General features: G+C 42.8%; 1 protein-coding gene across 2 annotated transcripts in view; it reads right to left on the reverse strand.

Annotated features, from left to right (window-relative positions):
• LOC125883550 (ATP-dependent RNA helicase DHX15-like) overlaps positions 1-19,520 on the reverse strand; it is a 43,195-nt gene extending 23,675 nt beyond the window's left edge. Inside the window, exons 1-6 of one of the 2 annotated variants that reach the window (XM_049567920.1) lie at positions 19,280-19,520; positions 17,209-17,539; positions 12,430-12,623; positions 11,900-12,059; positions 10,320-10,538; positions 5,393-5,560 (exon numbers count right to left, since the gene is read on the reverse strand). In XM_049567920.1, the coding sequence (XP_049423877.1) occupies positions 5,393-5,560; positions 10,320-10,538; positions 11,900-12,059; positions 12,430-12,623; positions 17,209-17,539; positions 19,280-19,287 (1,080 nt within the window). In that variant the 5' untranslated portion in view covers positions 19,288-19,520. Of the gene's footprint in view, positions 1-5,392; positions 5,561-10,319; positions 10,539-11,899; positions 12,060-12,429; positions 12,624-17,208; positions 17,540-19,103; positions 19,254-19,279 lie in introns of those variants that run through there. The other variant, XM_049567919.1, reaches the window with a different exon arrangement.
• Between the last annotated feature and the right edge of the window lie 3,671 nt (positions 19,521-23,191).

Genomic DNA, 23,191 nt, shown 5'->3' on the forward strand with positions numbered 1-23,191 from the left:
CCAATACCAGTACCCTTTGAGTGATACTGGTTCCAATAGAATACTTCATATGATTTATTCTTTTCCCTACTACATTCGATGCCCGTCATGTTAATGGAAGCGTTGAGTTACAAGAAATGCCACAGATGTGCAGTGTCTGGTGGCATTTTAGTGTAGTGTGGAAAATTTTGGTGGCATCTCGGCACAAAGAACTGCAAACTCTGTCAAATACACAGCCCTTGACTTCACCACGGCACAGATTGTATAGGTTGTAGCTGCTGCGGTAGTGGGCTAGTCACATGTCGCATTAAATCAAAGAACACTTGTGGTGATTGGCTACAAGTAAAATCATACGGATAGTCAAGTTTTGAGACTACTTGGTAGTGGGCTACTTCGGTCAATACCTTAAAAAGGTACCGAATACCAATACCCGGCCCTAATGGGAATACACTGAGATCAACTGCTTGGTTCCAAGGTAGAAGGTGCACATATAGCCCATTTTTGCGGTAGGAACTTGGTAGGAAAGGGGGACGAGTTCCTGAAGCAAAAATTCTAATAACTCTACATCCATAATTGATTAAGCAAATATGTTAACACATCACAGCGCAGATGACTATTTATTCTATCGGCAATTGTTGGACCAACAACAGCTTACTCCAACGTCCTACCAAACAGCACATACACATTACTAAGTAGGTCCTGCTTTTGCCTTTTAAACGGCATATATCCAAAATGTCCCAGGTTGTAAAATAGGATGAAAACTCAGGGGAGAACAAGTACAAAAGACTCTCAAGGTTCCTAAAAGTTTAGTTTATGTGAAGCCTCAGGTAACAGGTTAAGTTCCTGCTGGGGTTGGGCAATTGGAGGGATATATCGCCAATTTAATGGTCTAGTAAGGGCTACTGCTTAGCAGGCAGCTGCTCAACTGGCAGGGGCAAAGAGAGACCCTAGGGAAAAAACAGTGTGTAAAGCTGGCTAATTTTCAGATCTTTCTCTATGAATTAAGGGTTTACTTCACCCAAACCAGAGGTGGTCATTGTTAGAACAGTGGAAAGACTTACTAAAGCGGTTTTGGTGAGTTTTATTTTGCTTCTCTCAAATCAGAATGAAGTGCATTTTGCAGTGTATTAACAAGGCAATTAGGCTAGTATCAGTGAAAGAGAAAAACTTTAAATTAGAAGGCATACAGTACAGGAACAGGATGGAAAGACAAACACCAGCTGCAATATATTGGAAACTGTCAGGTATTGGGGGCTGATGGTAGCTGGTTAGAAAATTCTAACATATCACCCAACCCTAGCTTCTTTAGTGGAAAAGGGCCATCAGTGGCCTAAAGATACAGAGGAATCACATCTTCACGAAACCTATTAGCCATACTGTGGAGGTCTGAAATAAAAGGCAATCAGATAGTGTCTCCTGACAGACACTATATGCCAGCAACCACCTTCCCAGCAAGAAATGAAAGGCATGGAATGCTTCAAAGTCCAGTTAACAAATGGACTAGGTGAGCTCGCCACTGTCCTGCGTGTTGGGACACAGTCAGTGCTCCAGCAGATGCCACACATGACACCCTCTCACATTTCATGATCATATGGGTGGCCTCATTGACTGCATTGATTCTGAAGGATTATCCGGGCTAGGGCCATTACACTGAACGCAGGCTGGCTCCTTCCAGTCTGTTGCTGCACTAGATAATCCTGGCTTCTTCATCAGTAATATCATTAGAGCATCATCTCTGCATGTTATTTCTGGGTTATTACCTGCAGGAGAGCAAGTACTATGGCTAACACGGGCCATCTTTCACCTTCCCTGCTGGGAAACACAGCCTTGTTGACAAATAAAGCCTTCCACTGACTGGGGAAAAGGAGAACGTGCTTTGAGCAACATCGACGCACCCACATTCAAAGCTCATTGAAATGGATACATGGCAGAATCGCGAGTGACATTTCAGGGAATATTCCAGACGTGACAATGCTGAAAACAAACCTAAACTCATCACAGCACATTTGTCTTTCTTCTGGAAAGCAAAGTGAGATTATGGTCTTTGTTTGTAATTACTCAATTGCTGCCTTGGCTCTAAATGATTAAACTGTTCAAAAATAGAAGATCAGTGGCTTTCCTGTAGAAATAGAGCAATGACGAGCTGGTGCTTTATGTTAATTGAGGAGTGCCTAATGCAGTCGTTAGCATGCGTAGCGGCAGACGTCGCAAACCTTAATTCTTTTTCACTACTTCCTCTTGGGCTGGCTTGGATGACATCTCTGCATTTTTCAATTGATGAGCTGCTCAGTCAGTCTTGGAGGAGAAGCACATTTACTTCAAGCACGGCAACTTTAGCCTATATGCCACCTCTAGCAATTCAACAAGCACCTGACAAACTGAACTTAAGGGGGGAAAAAGGGCATCAACTCTGATACTCTGAAGCTAAAAGTGGTTGATGGTTTGACAGTTCAGAGGTTACACTGTCACCAAATTCACTTTATTTCCTGTGTTGATTTCACTCATGGGAACCAGGGAGAAGTTGTTGCAACATGTGACCAAGAGGACGAAACATTGTTGTTTAGCAAGCCTGCTGCCAGCAGAAAATCAGTTTTCCCTCCTAGTTCCAGGGCTGTCGTAATAACTGTAGTATTGCTATGCCGCGCTTTTCTCGATTTTTTTCATGGGGGTGTGGCGTTTTTACACTATACTAATAATGTCGCAGCACGGCAAGGCGTTGAGGGTCTATTCTGCGCTTAGAGCTGCTTGTTTGTTTTGCGTCTTGCGTTTTTAAGGGTCGCCGAGACTTGAAAAATGTTGGGTAAAACGCTGCAGCTGCTCATCACTGTAACTTTTTACCCATCTGTCCAATGACAGTGGAGGAGGGGTGGGACAAACACCACAAAGACCAACCATTACATCACCAGACAACAACAATAGAGAAGACGTAATGCCGCAAACCACTGAACTCTGAAAAAAAAAGACCGCTGACTAGTTAAAAAAAGTGCAATGGAATACTCATTTAAGTTGAAATTCCAAGTCAGAAACTCGACATAAACACAACTGACTTAACAGCAACATGGCGGCACACACAGTCAACCAAGCAGAATGATCTTTTCATCAATTATTTGACTTTATGTTGTGTTTTATGTAGAGTTTATGTTGAGAAATGTGCAGTATCTAGGTTAGGATTAATTTGTGCTCTATAGAAGTCTTTGCAAGCATGCGAATCTCCAGCCCTTTTTAGACAGCAATTGTGCAAATTTGCAGGAAAGCCCAATCAGTCTTTTTTCAGCATTGGCTGTATAAAAACAAAATCAGGGAGGGCGGAAAATTGCCGCCTACCTACTTTTGTTTATATAGAATGCGCCTTTTTCGGGGCAATGGGGGACGTGAGCAAGTAACAAAATGTGTAGCTCAGCGTGTGATGTAAACAGTGATGTGGGAGGGAAGCCACAGCTAGTCAGGCAGCGGTAGTGAGGTGGTGGTAGCCAGACAGCGATTCTCTCGTAAATTGGCCCGTTCTTCACCGTCCCCGCCATCTGACGGTTAAAGGCCTCTTCGTTTGCGAGGACAAGGAGGGTGCGCAATGCCTCGTCTCCCCAGTTGCTCATCTTTACAGTGTCTATCAGGTTTGCGTTTCCCTCTTGCTACTAGCTGCTCGCTGATTCCGGCTATCAGCTGTTTCCTGTTTATCCACCGCCAGTGGCTCGCACGTGCGGCGTCATCAACAGCTCCTCCCACAAGTCTTCAACAGCCCCTCCCGTTGCCGAAGGCCGCCTCTGTCTATTTAAACTAAAAGGGTTCCGCCAATATGACTACCCTACGAGAAGCACTGGGACGTAAAAGACGGGAATACCGACTTGAGATGATCGACTTCTAACTTGCAATAGGTTGCAGGGTAAATAATGAACCCACACAGACCGGCAGATCCATCCTCTCCCCCTACATGCTTCAGTCATCCCTTCCTCCAAAGCAAGTAGGTCCTCTACCTTGTGCCAACATTTTTATTTCCATGGATATTCTGTATCATAGCAACCAGACATAATCAAAGCATCTCAGCTAAAAACACAACGTGCCCCCTATGCGCATCATTGTCCTTAATAGGTTCTGCATTTAACAATGAACAAGTATTCAAGTGCATATCAAAGTCTGTTAAACCATCCTCAATCACTGAAGGGGTCATTTCTTCACCACGACAGGACTACTTAGTTATAGCACGTCAGACCTACGTATGTAAACTCATAAGACCATGCAGGTACCATTGCAAGAGCCATATCACATTTAAACCTGTCCCAGTGCAACCACGGCCCTGTTTCATGTCATCATCCCTTTGAACGGCGGAGGCAAACACTGGGAATGATATTTGAACTTTTGAAAAAGATCTTGTCCAACAACACTAGGTAATCAAACGACTGAGCTACGCTTAGCCTCTAAAACATGTGCAGCACACACAAACTCACAAATCGTTCAAGCAGAAAGCTGGAAGAGATAAAACTATAAAACTATGAAATAGTGTCAAATGTTTGATGCCAACCTTGTGGTGTAACCCTCAGCCTGTGCCACGCTTTAAATGTAAACTTAACATACTCTATCCCTGGAATCCTACATTCCCAAAATCCAGGTTGAATTGAGCGTTTTTAAAGTATCGTTACGTGTTTAACTTTGACAGCCCATAAATATTTTCGCTGCTCATATGTCAGCCTGATCTGCCTCAATTAGAGGGGTTGTAGCAATGAGTCATTCATCAACACCGTCCCCTATCAGATGCTGGGGGTGAATGTTTGCTTATTCACTGGCAGTGATGATATTCTGATATTCTGTCAGATCCCTGGCCAACAGTGTGGCAGCGCAGGTGGTGCTGCTACTCTGGGGATGAGCCCATCTGAATAGAAACTGTCACACAAAAGAGAGGAATTGTCTCGTGTCTGTATCAATAAGAGGATCATACACTCCTCGGAGATTAACTGATTGAGAGACGACGACTACGCGCGGTAAGAAAAGTCTTGTTTTTGATCAGCTCACGTAACATGGACCTTTCACATGGCTTCAGATGGCAGAGGTCTACGGCCTCCTCTCTGCGCAGCAGCAGGGCCTGTGCAAATGTAGTGGAAAGATAAAAACGACTGAGAATGCAGTACTTTCCTCTGGCTCAGAGGGCGTGAGTAATACCCCAGTTATAATTTAGAGCAGGGAATCGCATGCTGACAAAAGCAGCATATGTTGTGTGAGTCAGTTCTGCGCTAAAGCTGAGAAAGGGGGGGAAAAAAAGTTTCAGTCCCTACCTTCCAGCTTTCTTCCTTTCCCCACCTAATTCCCCATCTGGCCTTTCTACATCAACCCCACTCATCTTCTCTTTCACTCACCCTCTCCCTCAAACTCCCCACTTCAACCTCCCCCTGTGAGTGTTTTCATCGCAACAAGGCAGTTATACCTTCCTTCCGATGGCACCACTCGGTTTATTGGGTGGGGGTGGCTCAAAGATCCTCTGCTGTTGCTGTGGAGGAAGTGTGGAGTACAGTGGGATGATCTTGATATCGCCGACGTCAGGCCCCAGGTCGTCGACCTCCCGCTTGATTCGCTTGCAAGCTTCATCAATTTCCTGAAAGACAGAAGTGCAACAATTAATCCAGGCGTCACCTGTGTGTGTAAACAGCGAAATCAAACAGGTTCGGAACAACACCTGGATGAACAATGGCGGTGAGTCTGGATGATAGGGGAAGGCGAAGGGGAGGCGGCCGGGGAAACCGTGGTTCCCTGCTACAGTACATTTGTTCTAACTATCGCTCCATCTGACGGAGGAAATTAAACCTGGACTGCAGTATGCTTTGCCGAGCTCCCTGTGGCTCTGTTGTCAAATGCAGCAATCATGGAAAACATGGACGCGCATGCTCTGGAGGCGCACACACACACACACACACAGACACACAGAGAGCCAGACAGACTCAAACAGGGTTCATTATTCCACAGTGCAGTATTGTAGAGGGGAATGTGAGATGAGACTGCAGCACTGATGCATAACCAGCGGCAAATCATGGCAGATCAGTTTAGTGAAGCTGAACGTTCTAGAGCCGGTGGGCTGGCAGACAGACAGAGGACCTGAGCAGCGCCAGGAATAAGAAAGCATGATAGTGAGCACGGGGCTCAGGCCCTGTCTCTAAAAACCTATTAGAACACACTATTAAATGTAATAAATATGCCTACATATTCCACAGGCACCCCCTGCTTATAACTCATTAACGTAGAAAAATTTGTTTTATGTTACCTCCCCGTATACACATGTTTAATCATCGCACTTGAAGGTTTTAAGTACTTTCTGGTATGGCCTAAAACAACACATAACAGCTTTTCATTTTCCAAGCAACTCCCGCTGTTAAGAACCATTTTCTTTGTTTTGCTAACAACAATCATTTAATCCTCATGAAGCAGCAGTTACTATATGTGTCATGTTACAGCCTATACTGTTGCACCACCTGCAGGCCCATGGGAGCAATGCAGCAACTTTTCAAAGAGGGGAGTCATGAGGCAATGATGAACTCTGAGTCCCAAAATTATCTTACTGATGCTTATAGACAGACATTGTCAGAGCTTTTTATGCGTACTTATTTAGAAGGTGAACAAAACAACCCGCAATATCTCTCAGACGTCTTTGTTTCCTTTTATAAAAACACCCTGTGCTTAAATTAGTTTACGCATGACTGAAGCTGACTTTATTTGTGTCACTGTGTGAAGCCAGTAACACTTGCCTTGACATGAGAAAGCACCGCGGCGATGTTTCCTGTTTTCCTTCTGGACTGCAAGTGTGTTATTAGCCCTGTTGTCCCCTTGTTCATCGCATTAAGTCAAACCCCGCTGATGGCCATGTGCCTCTTAATCAACACACTGACAAGTGGAAAACGGTAAATCTGAATGGATTGGTAAAATTAGCCCGGGTATTAATAGCCTATCAAGCCTCTGGATGCAGCAGCTGCCATGGAGGAAAAAAAAATGGACCTCTTTGCCAAAGCGCTGGAAGCAAGCTGGCTGTCTGTCCCTTAGGGACATCAAGACAGAGTGTGTGTGTGTGTATGTGTGTGTGTGTGTGTGTGTGTGTGTGTGTGTGTGTGCGTACACACACACACACACACACACACACACACACACACACACATACACACAGGGGCAGTTGGCCAGCGTTGGGAACCTGTCCACCAGCTCTCCCTGCGACCCCAGAAGCAACAATCTACAGCCAAGCTAATAACCGACACATTTAGGCACTCCTCTTGACGAGCAACAACCCCCCGCCAATCCCCATGTTTTGATGTTAGCTGCTGAGGGGGAAGCTTAAATATTAGGACTTATCTTTGCTCAACAGCTGTGATAAGTTTCGACTTTCTTGTTTGGAGCTGGTGCTTCAGTTCTATTTGTTTGTGGAAGCTAAATATCTCACAGAGAAACTGCGGAGGAGAGAGGAAGAGAGTCCTGTGCATTTTTGCTTTCGTCTGTTATAAATTAAACAGTCAGATAAAAAGAGTCTTTGGCTTTGCCATGGATCTGCCTTCCAATCATTAGTCTACATCAAAGTTGCTGGGAGACTGAAGAGGTTAAGAAGCGCTCGAGGAGCGTGCTGCAGCACCCTTTGAACACCCGTCTCTGCCAGACCTACCACACATTAACTTCTTTAACCCAATTAGGAGGGGGTGATAATGAACTCACCGTGGGAGTGCTCTCAGTAATGCCTTAGCTTGATACAGTGCGAGGGGGGGGGGGTATAAATCAACAAATTACATCTAACTGCATGAAAAATGTTGCCTGCGAATATCCCAGACTTTTCTACACATTCGCAAGAGTGACTATCGGTGTTTCTAGCCATCCGAGCAGCTGGGATACCACTAAATCTAAAATCAATTACCAGCCCTCGAAGGAGACCACTTCAAACACCATGCCCTCCGATGACTTCATCCCCTTCGTAACAAGCCGCATATTGATCCTGCTTTGGCAAATGAAAACTGACGTAGGTTTACTGCCACAGTCAAGCTGATGTTGAGTGACAAATAATTACTGCTAATAAACAACCCGTCACAAGATGTGATTGGGGAAACCAGAAAGACACATGAGAGTTTTTAACGATGAAAAATTAGTGTAACAAAAATGGAAATATTGAATGATTTAAGCCCGAAATGTCATTTAAATCTCCAGAGCAATTTATGCTGTGTTCACACTAGCTACATTCTCCTTTACAACTACAAGTAATCACATGGTCTCCAACACCATTTTGTCAGAGTGCTGAGAGAATAATCATACCAGCACAGGCAGTGTTGGCTCCGACAGGCTTCTCCTGTCCAATGATCAGGACATTGAAGCATTTGTTGGTGCTTTCCTCTGTGTGTGTGTGTGTGTGTGTGTGTGTGTGTGTGTGTGTGTGTGTGTGTGTGTGTGTGTGTTCACCCTGCTGTGACCAAATTCATCATTTTGGGCATGAACCCTGCCCTCCATTACACATCAGTGGACAACATTTGCAGGGAGGGAAAAAAATAATAAATGACTTAATTTCAGAGATTTGTAGGAAGGGCAGAATCTGGGTCACTCCTCGTTTTTTTCTCCCCCCTTCTCTGAGCAGATCCTGGTGGTTCCCAAACAGGCACAATCACGCGCATTAACATCTATCAAACTGAGGATTAATCATTTCCTGTGCAGAGGGTTCACCAGTGTGTGCTCATGACACTGTGTATGTGAGTAACTCATCTATGTAATTACATTAATATGCACACTCTTAACTGTGGAGATGTGTAAAATCTTTGCACCAGTTTATAACCTTGTTATAAACCTCTATGGACGTGCTTTTTGGGCTGAAGCACACTGAGAAATGTCGTGTGTAGGCCCTCTATGTGTACATAAAGATGTGTGTGTATAAATGTGGATGTGCCTGAGGTCTTCCATGTAGAAATGGTGCGGTGTGTAATGTATTCATGTACTTGTGTAAAGCTTTATACAGTCTGTGGCAACAAATTTCCTTTGAAAGGACAATAAAAAATTAATTTTCACTATTTTATTCACTTGTTGCTTTAGTTTTAAGTCTTAACATAGATTTGACGCTATTTCTCCCTGTGTTTATTGACTGTTATTTATTTTGCAAGGACCTGCAACTATCCATTCTTTTAGTAGTCAAGTATTCTATCGATTAATCGAGTAATCAGACAAGAAATACTGCGTTTTCATTTAATTACTTTGGCTTTATTTAAGGACAATAGTAATATATAAAAGAGAAAATAAGTAAAGTCTCTGAAATGAGCAACAAATTTGTTTCCTTTTTTGAAAGTCAGAGCAGTCAACTATCACGCAATCAGCGTGGGAGTCACACAAATGGCCGACGCTATTATGTCACTATTTCTCACGCTGTCAAAAATAATCAGTGTCGGGGCAGTAACGTCACCACAGGTAGCGATGTTACGAATTTAACAACATTCTCAGTAGCGTGGTGGTAACATCACTACCTTCTGAGTCAGTTAATTAATTGGCGGAGTAGCGCAGCAGCGTCCATAAAAGTTACAAGCTCTTTTTCCCCGGTAAGGATAGTAGAACTGAGAATAAGTAATGTGACACCAGCACCATACTGAGGCATGTTGAGGACAGAGATGCCCCCCGTCCCATATAATACGGGATCGTCCCACACTGAAAAATAAAATGCACCATCCTTTACTGAGTCAATGCGGGATGCAGTTTGTCCCGTATTTCTGTGCTCACAATACTCAACTGCATAAACTATGCTTTTGACATACTGGGAATGAAATATTAAACCAAAAGAGTTTCACAAGACATAGCGGAGAAATATTAAATCAGGATTTGTGGACTCATTAGAACTGAAAGTTACAAATACGGCAGAGAAGAAGTGCCATTTTACAGACTGTCTCAGACTGACAAAACAGCTGTCATTACGCGTGACCCTTACGCACGGCTGTGGCTATTGATAGCGACCGTGCCACTAATTCATCACATGTAGGTCTACCTGCAAACCATCATTGCAGTGATATTTCAGTCTTCATTACAGAAAGTCAGACAGATTATTGACGAATAATTTACAGCGATACAGTGGAAGTAAGGTTAGTGGGTTGGATTTAACAAAACCTCGAGGCAAATACTTTGCTGAGTCATCGAATTATTAGAGTTACTTGAGGAATTTTTTATTTTTATATCTTGTCTGTGCCATTTTAATCTTGCTCTGTGAAGGTATGAAAGGTGCTATTGAAATAAAGTTCAAAGTCTAGTTAAAATCACTACTTTTCCAAGGACAGTGTGCTGGAGTTTTTCTGAAAGTTGAGCATAAATATCTGTATGAAAAATCTTTCAATTCAAGTAAACATGAAACCAGAAATGTTTCATACCTCTTGTCCAGTGAGGAAAAGCAGAATGTCCCCCTCGTCCCCCTCACACATGTGGATCTGGATCACGGTGCGGATGGCCGCTTCCAGGTAGTCCCGCTCAGGCTCGGGCGTGTAAAAAATCTCCACAGGGTGCGTGCGTCCAGGGATGGTGAGCAGCGGGCAGTGGTCAAAGTACACCTGGAACTTGCCGGCATCTAGCGTGGCGCTCATGACGATGACCTGGACAGAAGGGCGCAGGTATAGGAGAGAGAAGTCTGTGAGGGACAATGTATTCATAGAAGAGGTGAAAGCAAAGATAAAAGTAAAGACAGCAGAGTGTAAACGACTGTGGTGATTACAGGAGTGAGCACTCAAGTGTAGAATGAGTTAACATTTTATATGGCTTGGTGATAATAGAGGATAAGGACACATACTAAGTGGATGAGGGTGCAACCAAATACAGGGCAGATTAAAAGTGCAAAAAGCTATACAAGATGGGTAATGCTTTGAATCAGAATTTAGGATGAGGGTGCTGGCACCAACCCAAGATGGTGTCTATAGTGTAGAACTTGGCACTACACTCCAAGTCACTGACCTACACAGAGCTATGACAGTCCTTGTTCCTGATGTTGGGTACACAATGTTCTCTCCAGAGCCATTAGAAAGAGCGCATTAGGATTCTGATGGGAAACACGTCTCCCATTTTCAATCTCAAACATTTTCAGGGGCCAGTGTCTCGGCATTTCGCTTTACGCTCTGCGAGACATCATAATTGCTCTTAATCAAGGCAAATTAAACTTTCAAATTTGGTGGGGGATAGGGATGAAGGAGATAGAGGGGTGTGGGTGGATGATCATTCCCAATAACCTAGACCTCATTTAACAGTCCGCGAACAACAATCTAACCTTTGATTCCACGCTGACAAACAACTAGTCATTATCCATCTGCTTTATGAGAATTATGTCTGGCACAGTCTGCCTATAAAACTTCTGCCTGCCTGTACGCTCCCATCCACACCGACACATTGCTGCCCCTGCCCCCCCCTCCACCTCCCACACCCCACCCAACCGGTTGATTGGCTTAAAATGGGGCTGATTCTAGGTGTAATCTCGGCTAGTGCTGTGGTGCAGAATGGATGTGCATTTCTGAGCCCAACAGCAACATTTCTCTTTCCTCAACAGATACACAGCTGTCAGACATGGGGACACTGTCAGGAGAAATGTGACAAAAGAGAGGAGTGACAGAGGAGGGATGTAAACACTGGCTGTCACTGAATATATCCTGCAGGAGGCAATATTTAGGGCTTTAACGGTGTTTTGAAGGCATTAAGTGGGACATATTTGTGGAAACAAATCAGACTACTGTCAAGAGTGCTTACAACACCAAGCCTTGAGATAAGACAAAATAAATGTGAGACTTGATTTCCCAGAATAAACAGTAAATGTAGGTGTTGAATAAAGAGACATATTAAGATTCAGGAACTTGCACTGCCCTTAAAATGAGTCCCCCTGCTATCAGAGGACTGCAATCTCTAATCATGACGCTTTAAAAGAAAGAAATTGTGTTCAGAAATACACAAAACAAACTCATTTTATTTTTACCTTGAGGTCAGCCCTCTGGCGGACCACCTCCTTGAGGACCCCCATGAGGATATCTGTGGCTAATGTGCGTTCGTGTGCCTCGTCCAAGATGATGACACCGTAGCGCTCGAGCAGGGGATCATTCATGGCCTCCCGCAGCAACATTCCATCTGTCATGTACCTGGGTGAATAGAGACGAGATGCAGGCTTTATCAGTATTATCTGAATAAAAACCCTGCTTAAAATTAATAAGCCCAGCATTCCCCTACAGACAAATCTCTCCCTTCAAAGTGCTGTGGACGGAACATCCATCAAGATAGATTTGAAGAAATTCAAACTTATTCGTCAATGCCAGTCGGTCCAGCATCGGCCAATTTAATCATCTACATTTATGAACTGAAAACTTTAGTTTGCTTTACTCAAGGAAATTAAAGGGCAGAAACTATGACTATAGATTAACTCCTGTTAAACTAAAAGACCCCTACTATAATCTACTTAAAGCTGTGGGTATGACGTTGGTACACCAAGGAGAATATTTTAACCAGCCTTACTTGAGTACCGTCTTGGCAGAGCTGCAGTCCTCAAACCTGATGGAGTAGCCCACCTCTTGGCCCAGCATGACATCCATTTCATCAGCAACCCTCTGGGCAACGCTCATGGCTGCTACCCTCCTGGGCTGGGTGCAGGCCACGGCTCTCTTTGGTCCCGGCACTGACCGCACCATGTCCACACACCACTGAGGGATCTGGAAGACAGCAGAGGAGTCAGGCTGCGTTTGAGCCAAAAAGTATAAAAGACATCAAAAGGATTCTTTAAATGGAAAAAGCAAACTAAAGAGATGAATGCGAGGCAGATAATAGAGGACGATGAGCCAAATTAGTTCATGAACAAATGTTCTACAGAAATTAAAGATTACATGCTTCTACTTGGAAATGCATTACTACAGTTTGCTGTCCTGCAAAGCCTATGAAAGTCATACCTGTCAACATTTACGGTAAACAGAAGCAGCTTGCAAGGAGAAGCCCAACGAAAAGAGTCTTACTTCCACTCTGTTAAGCTTGAGGTTCAGATGACTGCCCCTTAGAGATGACTCAAGTCTTACCAGTCTTTGAAATGTCACCCAATCAGAAGAAATGACAGGTTTGAATGAGATAAACATTTCAGGGACACTATTAAAATATGTCATTAATACTTAGAGGGGGAGACGTTAACCATCAGAATATGTTTGCTGGGAGTCCCTTTATGCTACCACATTTGTACACGACAATAATTTAAGCTGCATTTACATAAAGAAAAAGTCAATTCAGCATGGCTTTTGTTTTAAAACTTGTTTTTCTTGACAACTGTGAGGAAGACATTTTGCCAGAATATAACAGTAAAAATTCTCTCTTTAAGGGGACCTATTATACTTTTCCTTATTTTCTGTCATGTATATGATGTTACAATGTTGGATGTTCGTATTAAACCTGCCAAGCTTCAAATAATGTGGTAAAGGAACGCAAACTTAGGCCGTGTTTACACAAAAACGATCCGCTGAAAACCAAATCGTTTCTCATTTTGAAAAAAGTTCCGCGTTCAGATGACAACATTTTGATATCAATCGCAGTGCACACGGATCCACAAAAATGACCCAAAACACTTTGGCACAATCGCTTCCTTCAACAGAGCAGTAATGACAATCAAAATGGCAACCCCATGAACATTTGTCTGGACGCATGACGAGGTGGAGTTGCTACAGTCAATCTACACTTTGCTGGAGAAGCGTTGATAAATTCAATAGGGAGCGCAGCACAAACAGAGCTTGGGAGTCTGTCATTGCTGTTGTGATTAGGGATGCACCGAAATGAAAATTTGTGGCCGAAGCCGAAGCCAAATAATATTAAACGCTTGGCCGAATACCGAATATTGTTGTTTAGTTTTTCATTCGTTTTTGCAGATGAACCCCCTCCAGATTAGCGTTGTCAGGGTACCAATATTGGGACCCACAGTACAATACCAATGAAAATATCATGGTTCTAAGTAGTATCACGATACCACAGTGAAAATGAGGCAGATGTGCCTTTTGTCATTTATGAAAATATAAATCACTTCTCTGTAATACATCAATGATATTTCAATGGAATAAATTACTTATTGACTTATTCATACTTCAAAAACAGCATCAGTGTGTGATGAACATAGGGGGGATCAAAATAAAATAAATAAATAAAATAAGAATCAACCAGCCCCTGACAGTCCCTTCATAAGTAACGAACAGTCCCTAAAGTGCGGTGAGGTTTGTGGGCCGTGAACGGCTCGTTTCTCCTCTGACACATCACATGACTGTGTTCAGCTGCCTCGGCTGTTCAGGTACTTCTGGGCAGTCATGACGCCAAGAAGAGGATATTATTGGAGCCAACTTGTCCGTCACCAGTAAGCCAATGGCCGCCGTATTTGACAGGAATACATTACTGTCTGTGTCTGTGACCTCCGTTCAACCCACAACCGATGGGATTCGCCTTTCGTTTCTGCTGGTGGTTGAAATCTGTAGGCTGCTCGCACAGCATGCTGAATGATTTAAGCCTGTTTTGCTCGCTTGAAACTATTTTTAGTCGCAAATGTGAGTGCGGTGACGGGCGGATCGCCACACTGCTGACATTTTACTCCACCTGTCATGGCACGCTGTTTGATTGCGTTATCAAAACACGCCACTATTATTCGGCCTTGTTTTTAACTTATTCCACCGAATACCGAATGTGTGTTTTTTTGCAATTTTCGGCCGAATATATTCGGTTACCAAATATTCGGTGCATCCCTAGTTGTGATGGTCGACTTTCTCGTGCATGCCTGGTGACTGGAACCATAATGCGCATGTGCGAAAAGTCTCCCTTTTTTCAAAGGAACTGCATATTGCAAGTTTACATGACAACGGAGACAGTGCTGTTTCCAAAAAATTGCACTCTGGAAACCGTTTTCAGGCACTCAAAATGTTACTGTCATGTAATAACCTGGAAATCCCCTAGCAAATTTGAATTTGCACTCCACAGGAATCTGGCCCTGACGAGCAGAGCCCACTGAATCGCCAATCGGACCAATCAGATCAGTCTATCTAACAGAGACGGCCTCTTGGCGGGAACAACATGATGACAACAGCGCTGCGCCGTAGGAGTCCAAAAGTAAACAGCCAAGATGGCAGCTGCCAAAGGACCGTGTCCATTCAATTTAGCTTTGGAGGAAACGCTAAGCCAACTACTTATCTTATTCCTTGAGAGAGGAACAGAAGACTGCCCTAGAAGCCTTTGTTTCCAGGAAGGACGTTTTTGCTGTTTTGCTGACAGGATACGGCAAAAGCATAATTTATCAGTTAGCCCCACTGTTCGGCAAACCAATGGGGCTTAATGCAATGAATATGTCACCTTGTTTTTTGCTCTGATTGGCCATCGTTCTATCCAACTGCGTGCGGCGACATTTGAAATGCCTCAGTTAGTGCCGCCCCTTGGGTAGGTAGGGTGTATCAGTGAGGGCCAGACTCAAAATCTTTTTAGATTTGAGTCTGGATTTCCAGGCTAGTCGTGTAAACGATCAGCCAAAATGCAACTAAAGTTTACCGTTTTCAGTTGAAATCGTTGTCGTATACACAGGACCCTAATCCCTGTAAGCAATAAACTCAGGCAACAAGCTAACATCAGCTTGTGACACATTTCTTATCATGATCATCTGCTCCAGACATGATGCTGCAACTGTTTACATTATGTTACCTACACTGCAACATGTAGCTACATGCTAGTGTCAGGGAAATATGTAGGGCTAACCTGAATGCTGTTGCCATGGTAACTGATGTCCAAATCAGTATTCGAGTGCTTCGTTTTTTTTTTGTTTAGTTTTTTGTTTGTTTGTTTTACCAGCAAACTGGTATAGCAAACTGAAAGGAGGTGACGAGCGTCAGACATGAATGAAGCCAGTGTTCTCAGTGCAGTCATTGACTCGTGCTTCAAGCAATTAAATTGGCTGTCTGACAAGGAAAAGGAACACATAAGACAAATTTCAAATGGTTATCTGTGGCTGGCAACTGTAGTGAGGCACTTGCTTTTGAACTAGTGGTGAGGCCCAACCTGCAGTGTTCTGAGTTAGTAATAACACAAAAACATTGCTTGCAATAGTCCACCTTCCACCTTCTCTTCCCTTTCTCTATCACTCTCTCACATAAACACGCAGGGGTTCTAAGTCCTACTAAACTTGGCTCAGGAGTGGGTGGTTCATTAGTGTATATGACTATTGATACCCCTTAGGTCCCGTTGTGTCCTGTCAAAGCTTTGAATATTTTCGTGAATAATTATCACTGAAGCTTTGAAGCACCTAAGATGTTATTGAGGACAGCCCTAGAAACATGTAATTTTGGTTGACGGTGTAAATTTCTCCCCAGTTTCGGATCATATTCCTTCTGAAACACGTCTGGCTGTAAAGATTTTGGTCCAGAAGTTTTATTGATGATTTTTCATGATAGATAGTGCCACTATACTCCGCTACAGTCATTCCCTGGCTGCAATGATGGCACAGAGATGCCAAGATATAGAAGACCTGGAAACGCTGACCAATCAGAGCAAATTAGACTTCTTCAGACGGGGTTTAAAGAAGCAGGCGCTAAAATAAAACATTTAAGACAGAGGGTGAATACAGATATATTCAGGCAGACAGTATGAGTAAAATAAAGTGTTTTTTGAACATTAAAGTATGAAAGAAGAAGTGCCATTAATTATTTAACTTAACTGCATCATTGATTATTATTTTTATTTCAAGAGCAATGATCACAGATGGCTACCCTTAAAGCTCCATAAATGTACCCCTACCTTGGTAAGCATGTTCTAGACATGACCGCAAACTAAACATTCTTTGAAAGTCTATTCAGAAATTCCCGATGACTGTGTTGAATACAAATGTTTTTGAGCATCATCAAGGCGTAACGCACTGACAAGATTACACCACTTAATTTAAGAAGTGTTTGGAAGATGGTTTATATTCCCCTCAGGAGGGGGTTAAGGCTCAACCAGTGATTTACTATAATCTTCTCTCTTTCACATTTTAAAAACAGACAACCCAGCTCTTTCAAGAACTTTAAATAAACTTAACGACCACACGCTGTGAATCAGCTCCACGGAGAAACTGTTTAAAATGCAACATCTGTTCATTCATTGCACCCTGTTTTTCTTATTTGTTATTATTATACAAATTATATTAGTAAGTTTCAGTCTGAGACATTATGGTCAGTTTAACGTGAAAGCTGATTTTAGGGGCAATAGACAACACTAGAGCATCTGTATGAGCTAGTATTGCAAAAACACTCTGCCTTTTACCTGTGTGGTTTTCCCAGAGCCTGTTTCTCCCACCAGCACAAAAGACTGGTTCCGCATCAGGATGTCAGTGAAGCTCTCTCTGTACTCCCACACAGGCAGCTGCAGCCGCTTCTTCAGGATCTCATAGTAGCGTGGCGTGTGGGGCAGGTTGGTGAAGGGGTTGATCTGCTGCTGAAAGGGGGTTTGCTTGAGGAAGACCCCACCGCCTGCAGTTAGGATGTTGGGCACCCCGGATGACTTCACATCTCTGTCCCTGTCACGGTCTCGATCCCGGTCACGGTCCCTGTCCCTCGACCGTTCATCGCGCTCTCTGTCTCTATCGCGATCACGCCTGTGGGAGAAAGATGCATGGAGTTATCAAGAATTGCCACCAAATTCTTAACACATAAACATAACTCCCTCACATATGCAAATCTACATAGAACAGAGAGTGCAAAAATGTTAGCCATTGTCAACTTCATTTCTTAAAACTGGATAAAAATCTTACTGCACATTCTAATTAACTGTTGCAAAATCACTGCCTTATCGAATGAACAATGGTAAGGTCACGAATACACATTTCTACAATTAAAAAGTTTGTTCTCCTATGTAATTAATGACATCAGAACAGAATGTGAGCCATGTACATCCCTATATTAGAAGGAGAAATATGCTGTGCTGCACTGTGGCAACATTATGGCATGTTTCATGTTAGTACTGTAATACCATAAAGCCATTTAGGGATAAATCAAGGCCAGAAACTATGATGTTGTGAGAGTTAACTAGTCATATCTGTCAGATCCCGCTATAAAGGTTTTGAACTGATCACTTTTTTTTATGTCAACAAGACAGATCTGTTACTATTAAATGCTTTTACTGCTATTTACTACACACTATTGTCTCTATGTGTCTATGGCAGTTGTGTACAGTGCGACATAAATTAGCTGACAACGAAAGCAAAGCCAAGCTTGACTCGCAGAGAGGTGGTACATCATCTAGTTTGAAACCCACCAACACCAAGCAGCTTGTCTGGATTTACGCATCTCTGCCATTCACGTCCTTGACTACGGGAAACCTGCGGAGTGCACATCGGCTCTGGTGTTTGAACATCAGTGATGATGAGAGATATTATCTGCATTATCGTTCTCAAAACACATGCAGTATCAATGTATCCCCTCGGTGTAGATTAACATTCAGCTTGTCGTTCCTCTAAGGTCACAATGATGTGAAATGCAGGTGCAGTGACCCTGAGCCTACTCTCGGTGACTTTGACAACACACACAGGTCCTCTAACTTCTACAGGACTGTCAGAGCTTGTCCACAGCCGTGTGAACGCTAAGCAGTACTTTAATAAGAACACGGAAAGCTTTGCTTCCCAGTAAAAGTCGACCGACTCTGTGACATGTCAGTGACACCTGACAGTGCATCTCATTTCCGCTAAGCGGCTAACGTTAGCCCCGGCTCGTTGTCTTCCTGGGTACCGCTTCCTTTCTTCATATTGTAAACCCCACATGCCATAACAACCAAGAATTCACCATAACATGTCGACTTTGTCTCATGAAATGTCTGTCCTTTCTATTTAACACACGGCGCCTAAGCTAGTACTGGCTAGCATGTAGCCACGTGCAGCTATACCAGCTAGCTGTTTGCTAAGTTCGCAACCGTTACACTAGCAACTTCGCTAAACCATTGCACCACCTTAACGTCCAGCAGCACCCCCTGCAACTGTTTATAATGTCAATACAACCATAGTGCATTCCCACGTCCCGCCAGTGCTAACTTACTAGCTAAACTTGCGGGTAGTTAGCCTTAGCATGGGTGGTTAGCAACAGGACAACAACAAAACAGCCCGCAGCGACTACAAACACTGCACCAGCGGGACTATTAAAGGTGACGCCAACGTTAACGTTACATACCCGTCACAGGATCTCCTTTTATCCAGCGAGCAAGCATCACCCAAATCTAAACGATGCCGCTTTAGCATCCTGACACCGGTATCCGTCCATAAACAGCGGCTTTATCCGCTTATTATGCCATTCAGATTTCCCCCAATCCGTTAAACACCAGTAAAATGGCGACCGGAAGCTCTTACCTCATCATTATTATCCTTGAGAAAATGTTTCGAGAGCAGCGGTTTACTGTGAGACCAGAGGAGCGCGTTGCATAGAAAAACGTCCCGGCTTTACTGAAGTCTGCACATGATGCTGTCCGTGAACGCCTATCGCAGTGGCTGCAGACACAATGCGGTGGTTTGGGGATGCGGGGGAGGATGCGGGAGGTCTGCTGCCTCTCCGTCGGGTCGGGATGATGATGTGCCCGCCAAGCAGCGCACACACAGGCACTACTACTACTGTTGCCTCGCCCCCCCCCCGTCAGCCCAGAGCCTCAGCATCGCTGCAGTATGGGCTGCTCTGTGCTTGCACTCAGGCAACCTCTCTAAACATAACATTGCATGAATGATCAGAATAGTGAGCCCAGAATATGAAGTTTAAGCTTTTTATTAAAGGACTCATATGGTGACACTATGGAGGAATTCAGCAGCTACTATATATATAGCCTACATTAGAGAAATAACACACAACCACAAATTCTGCTTTTCTGAGTAAAAATTAGATAAGTCAAACTAAATTTGTGTTGCAAATTTAAGTGATCTTAGTTCTAAAACAATTACTCTGAATCAGAAAAAATAAATTTAATTATATCGTAATTATTTTTCTTTAAAAAATAAAAATCTTAAATTAGTATCAAATAGACTTGAAATAAAATATTGCAGATATTCACTTCCAAGGATGCTAAACAATAAAGACATGCAACATCAATCAAACGGCAACATGATATTACACTTTGAGTGATGTTGCAAGTACTGGTCTTTCAGTCAAATCAATTTGCAGCCCCCATTGATTATTATTATTATTATTATTATTATTATTATTTTTACTATTAATATTAATTATTACAAAAAAGAACAAGTGCTAATGAGAAATCAATGCAACAAACAATAATAATACCATTTTAATTATCTTAAGGGGCAGACAATACAGAAATACCTCTAAATAGTATTTAAATCATGCTTTTCGAGACTTTTACCCTCGCCACATAAAAAAAAAAAAAAAAAAAAAAAAAATGTGTTTGCTGAATGCATTTTAAATTTACTCCCAGAATGAACAGGAAGTATGTCTTGTCTTTACAGGACTCTGCAGACACACACAAACGCTTGCTCCAGTCTGGAAGGTGCAACCAGCAAAAGTGATGCGCATGAAACATTTTTTTTACTTCTCCGCTCTGTTAGAAGAGCAAAAAAAATCTGTCTTTAAACCTCTACAATTATAAAGTGATGAATAATCTGTCACTGAAGACAATCATTGCCGTTGACACAGGTAATTACACAGCCTGGACATTGCTAACAAGCTGCATAATGGCAAATGGCTCATTGCTTATAGCTGGGGGATTGATGGTGATGGTTAAGAAGAAGTCAACGTTACAACAAAGTCATAATTCTCTAATATGCAAGGATAATTTAAAATACTGGGGATTCTCCACCTTTCTGTCTGTCTCACTTTCACAGGCTATTAAATCGCAGTCCAACTGTCTATGAAATAGCTCTGGCAAACACGGCTGCAGAGCTGGCGGTGAGAGCGTGGACACTAATACTGGGAACTAATCATTTAGAATATTGCTACATGAGCTTAAACTACAACCGATAGCTTTCAAGAACCAGACACAAAATTGGTTAAAAGACGACAGTAACGTACATCTGTCCAAAATAGACAATATGATCTAAGAGGGGCGTTTTTATTCCCCTGTCAGAGTTTGGATTCACACAGTACTGGAGCATTGGATTACTGAACCACACAGGCCTAGTTGAGATGGCTCCTGGGCCCATACCTGTTTCATGTGACTGTTAACAGTCACAGGGCTAATTTATAAGTAGAAATGTGTCAGCTTTCTTTTGCTCCTGATCCTGATGACAGCCATTTTCATTAGTCAATATTCAGTAACTGCCAGCAAAATTCAACTGAATATTTGTTTTTGTTCATTTTTCATTCAGCTGCACAGCACACCGAAGCTACAGTAATATTTACTTCAAATACAGCTCTGATTCACCTGCAGAATGTCATTAAAAGGGACACAAAATGACCACAGCGGGATGCCAAACAACCATAGACATAAAACTACTACAATAAAAAAATCAGAATTAACAGAAAAAAGATGCAGACGGACAACAAAGAGATGCAAAATGATTATAAAATGACTACAAAGTGATGCAAAACCCCACTGGTAGTCATTTTACGCTTCTGTCTCTCAGTCTGCATGTCTTGCTCCCACGTAGGAGGGATGCTCCCATTGAGAGGCAACAATAACACAGTGCTGCTTGTGAAATGAAACGCAGCGCCATACCGCTTGAGGGTCGGCCAGAGATCTACGGACAAGTCCTTTTTAAACAGGTCTCTTCAGATGGTCCTATACAGAGGATGATACTGGTAATGGAGGAGAAGAAGGGTGGGGATGTAGGCCAGATAACAGCCTGTTACTGGAGCGAATGGGACCAGTCCTGCTGCAAAGCTTCTGACAAACAAACTGCAGCCAAGAACCCAGTGAGAATATTTTTTAAAAATCTTCAAATAACATGACTAATAATACTGTCTTCTTGTGGTAAGTACTTTAGCATCATTTGAGAGGAAATGTTGAACTGCAATGATCTATGAGGCTCTTGAACTTCACAGAATAAATCCTTTCATTAATATCTACTTCTGTGCTCATTGTTGCCTTGGAACAGCTGTGCCAGATTACATAATGAGAGGATTCCTGTTTGGAGGAGAGTATAGAAAATATGATTTTAAACTAAATGAACTCAAGAAAAAGCACTTTGCTATTCTGTAACACTAAACTCCTCCTACAATAATGAATTGCAGTAAGCTGTAATAAAATCTACCAACGTCCTTTTAGCTTTAATCTTGAGAGTTTTCAAACTTTATGTAATTTAATATGAATATCTGGGTATTGAGAACATTTATAATGCAGAACATTTAAGATTCAAACATCAGAATGTGGATTGATTGTTTTCTGTCTCTAAATACTTTGAAATTTGAAGACTACCTCATGATACCAATGCCTAGGATAAGTTGAGCCCAACCCTGATTCTCCTGCTGGGTGGAGAAAGTAGCATCTGCGCTGTTCCCCCATCACTGATATCACTAGGTCCTGTCAGCTCTTATCACACTGGCCCACCATCTCCTATCTTAATAGAGATCTGACTGTATGGCGGGGCTACGTGCTGACCCTCGGCGTGGCCTTTCTGCTTATCGGCCATCCACAAGCTCCTCCAACATCCTGCGACTTTGCTGGCCTTGCTTGCCAGCAGGGCCTTTGGAGCCTTGTTGTTGTTGTTGTTGTTGTTGCAGTCAGTTTCAGTATTGCCTCCAGTAAATCTGGAAACTACTGAGGTAGGTCACAGGGGACGAAGAACGATAGGCAGCGGTAGGGCTGCTGGTATTGTGTGATCATGGAGACTTATATAATAATGTGCGGGCTGATAGCAGCTCTAGTGTATCTTAATGACGAAAACTCTCTCTGTGGGTGTGTCTGTGTGTGTCTGTTCCACATTTTTCTCCTCACTGACTTGGTCAATCCATGTGAAATTTGGCACAGTGGTAGAGGGTCATGGGAGGATGTGAATGAAGCAATATTACATCAATTGGCCAAAGGGGGGCGCTATAGCAACCAACTGAAATTGCAAACTTTGAATGGGCATATCTAATGCCCCGTATGTTGTAGAGACATGAAACTTTGCACAGAGATGCCTCTCCTCAAAAGGAACAAATTTGCCTCAAGAACCCACAACTTCCGGTTATACAGATTTTCCGCCATTTTGAATTTTTTGAAAAACACTTAAAATCGACCTGCATGAAACTCGGTGAACATAATCTAGGGACCAATATCTAAAGTTCCCTCTTAGCAAAATTTGGAAAACTTACTAAAGCAAGGGTTTCACCGGTCACCACGC

Source organism: Epinephelus fuscoguttatus, linkage group LG23, assembly GCF_011397635.1.
Source record: "Epinephelus fuscoguttatus linkage group LG23, E.fuscoguttatus.final_Chr_v1".
In the NCBI taxonomy this organism is placed as follows: domain Eukaryota; kingdom Metazoa; phylum Chordata; class Actinopteri; order Perciformes; family Serranidae; genus Epinephelus; species Epinephelus fuscoguttatus.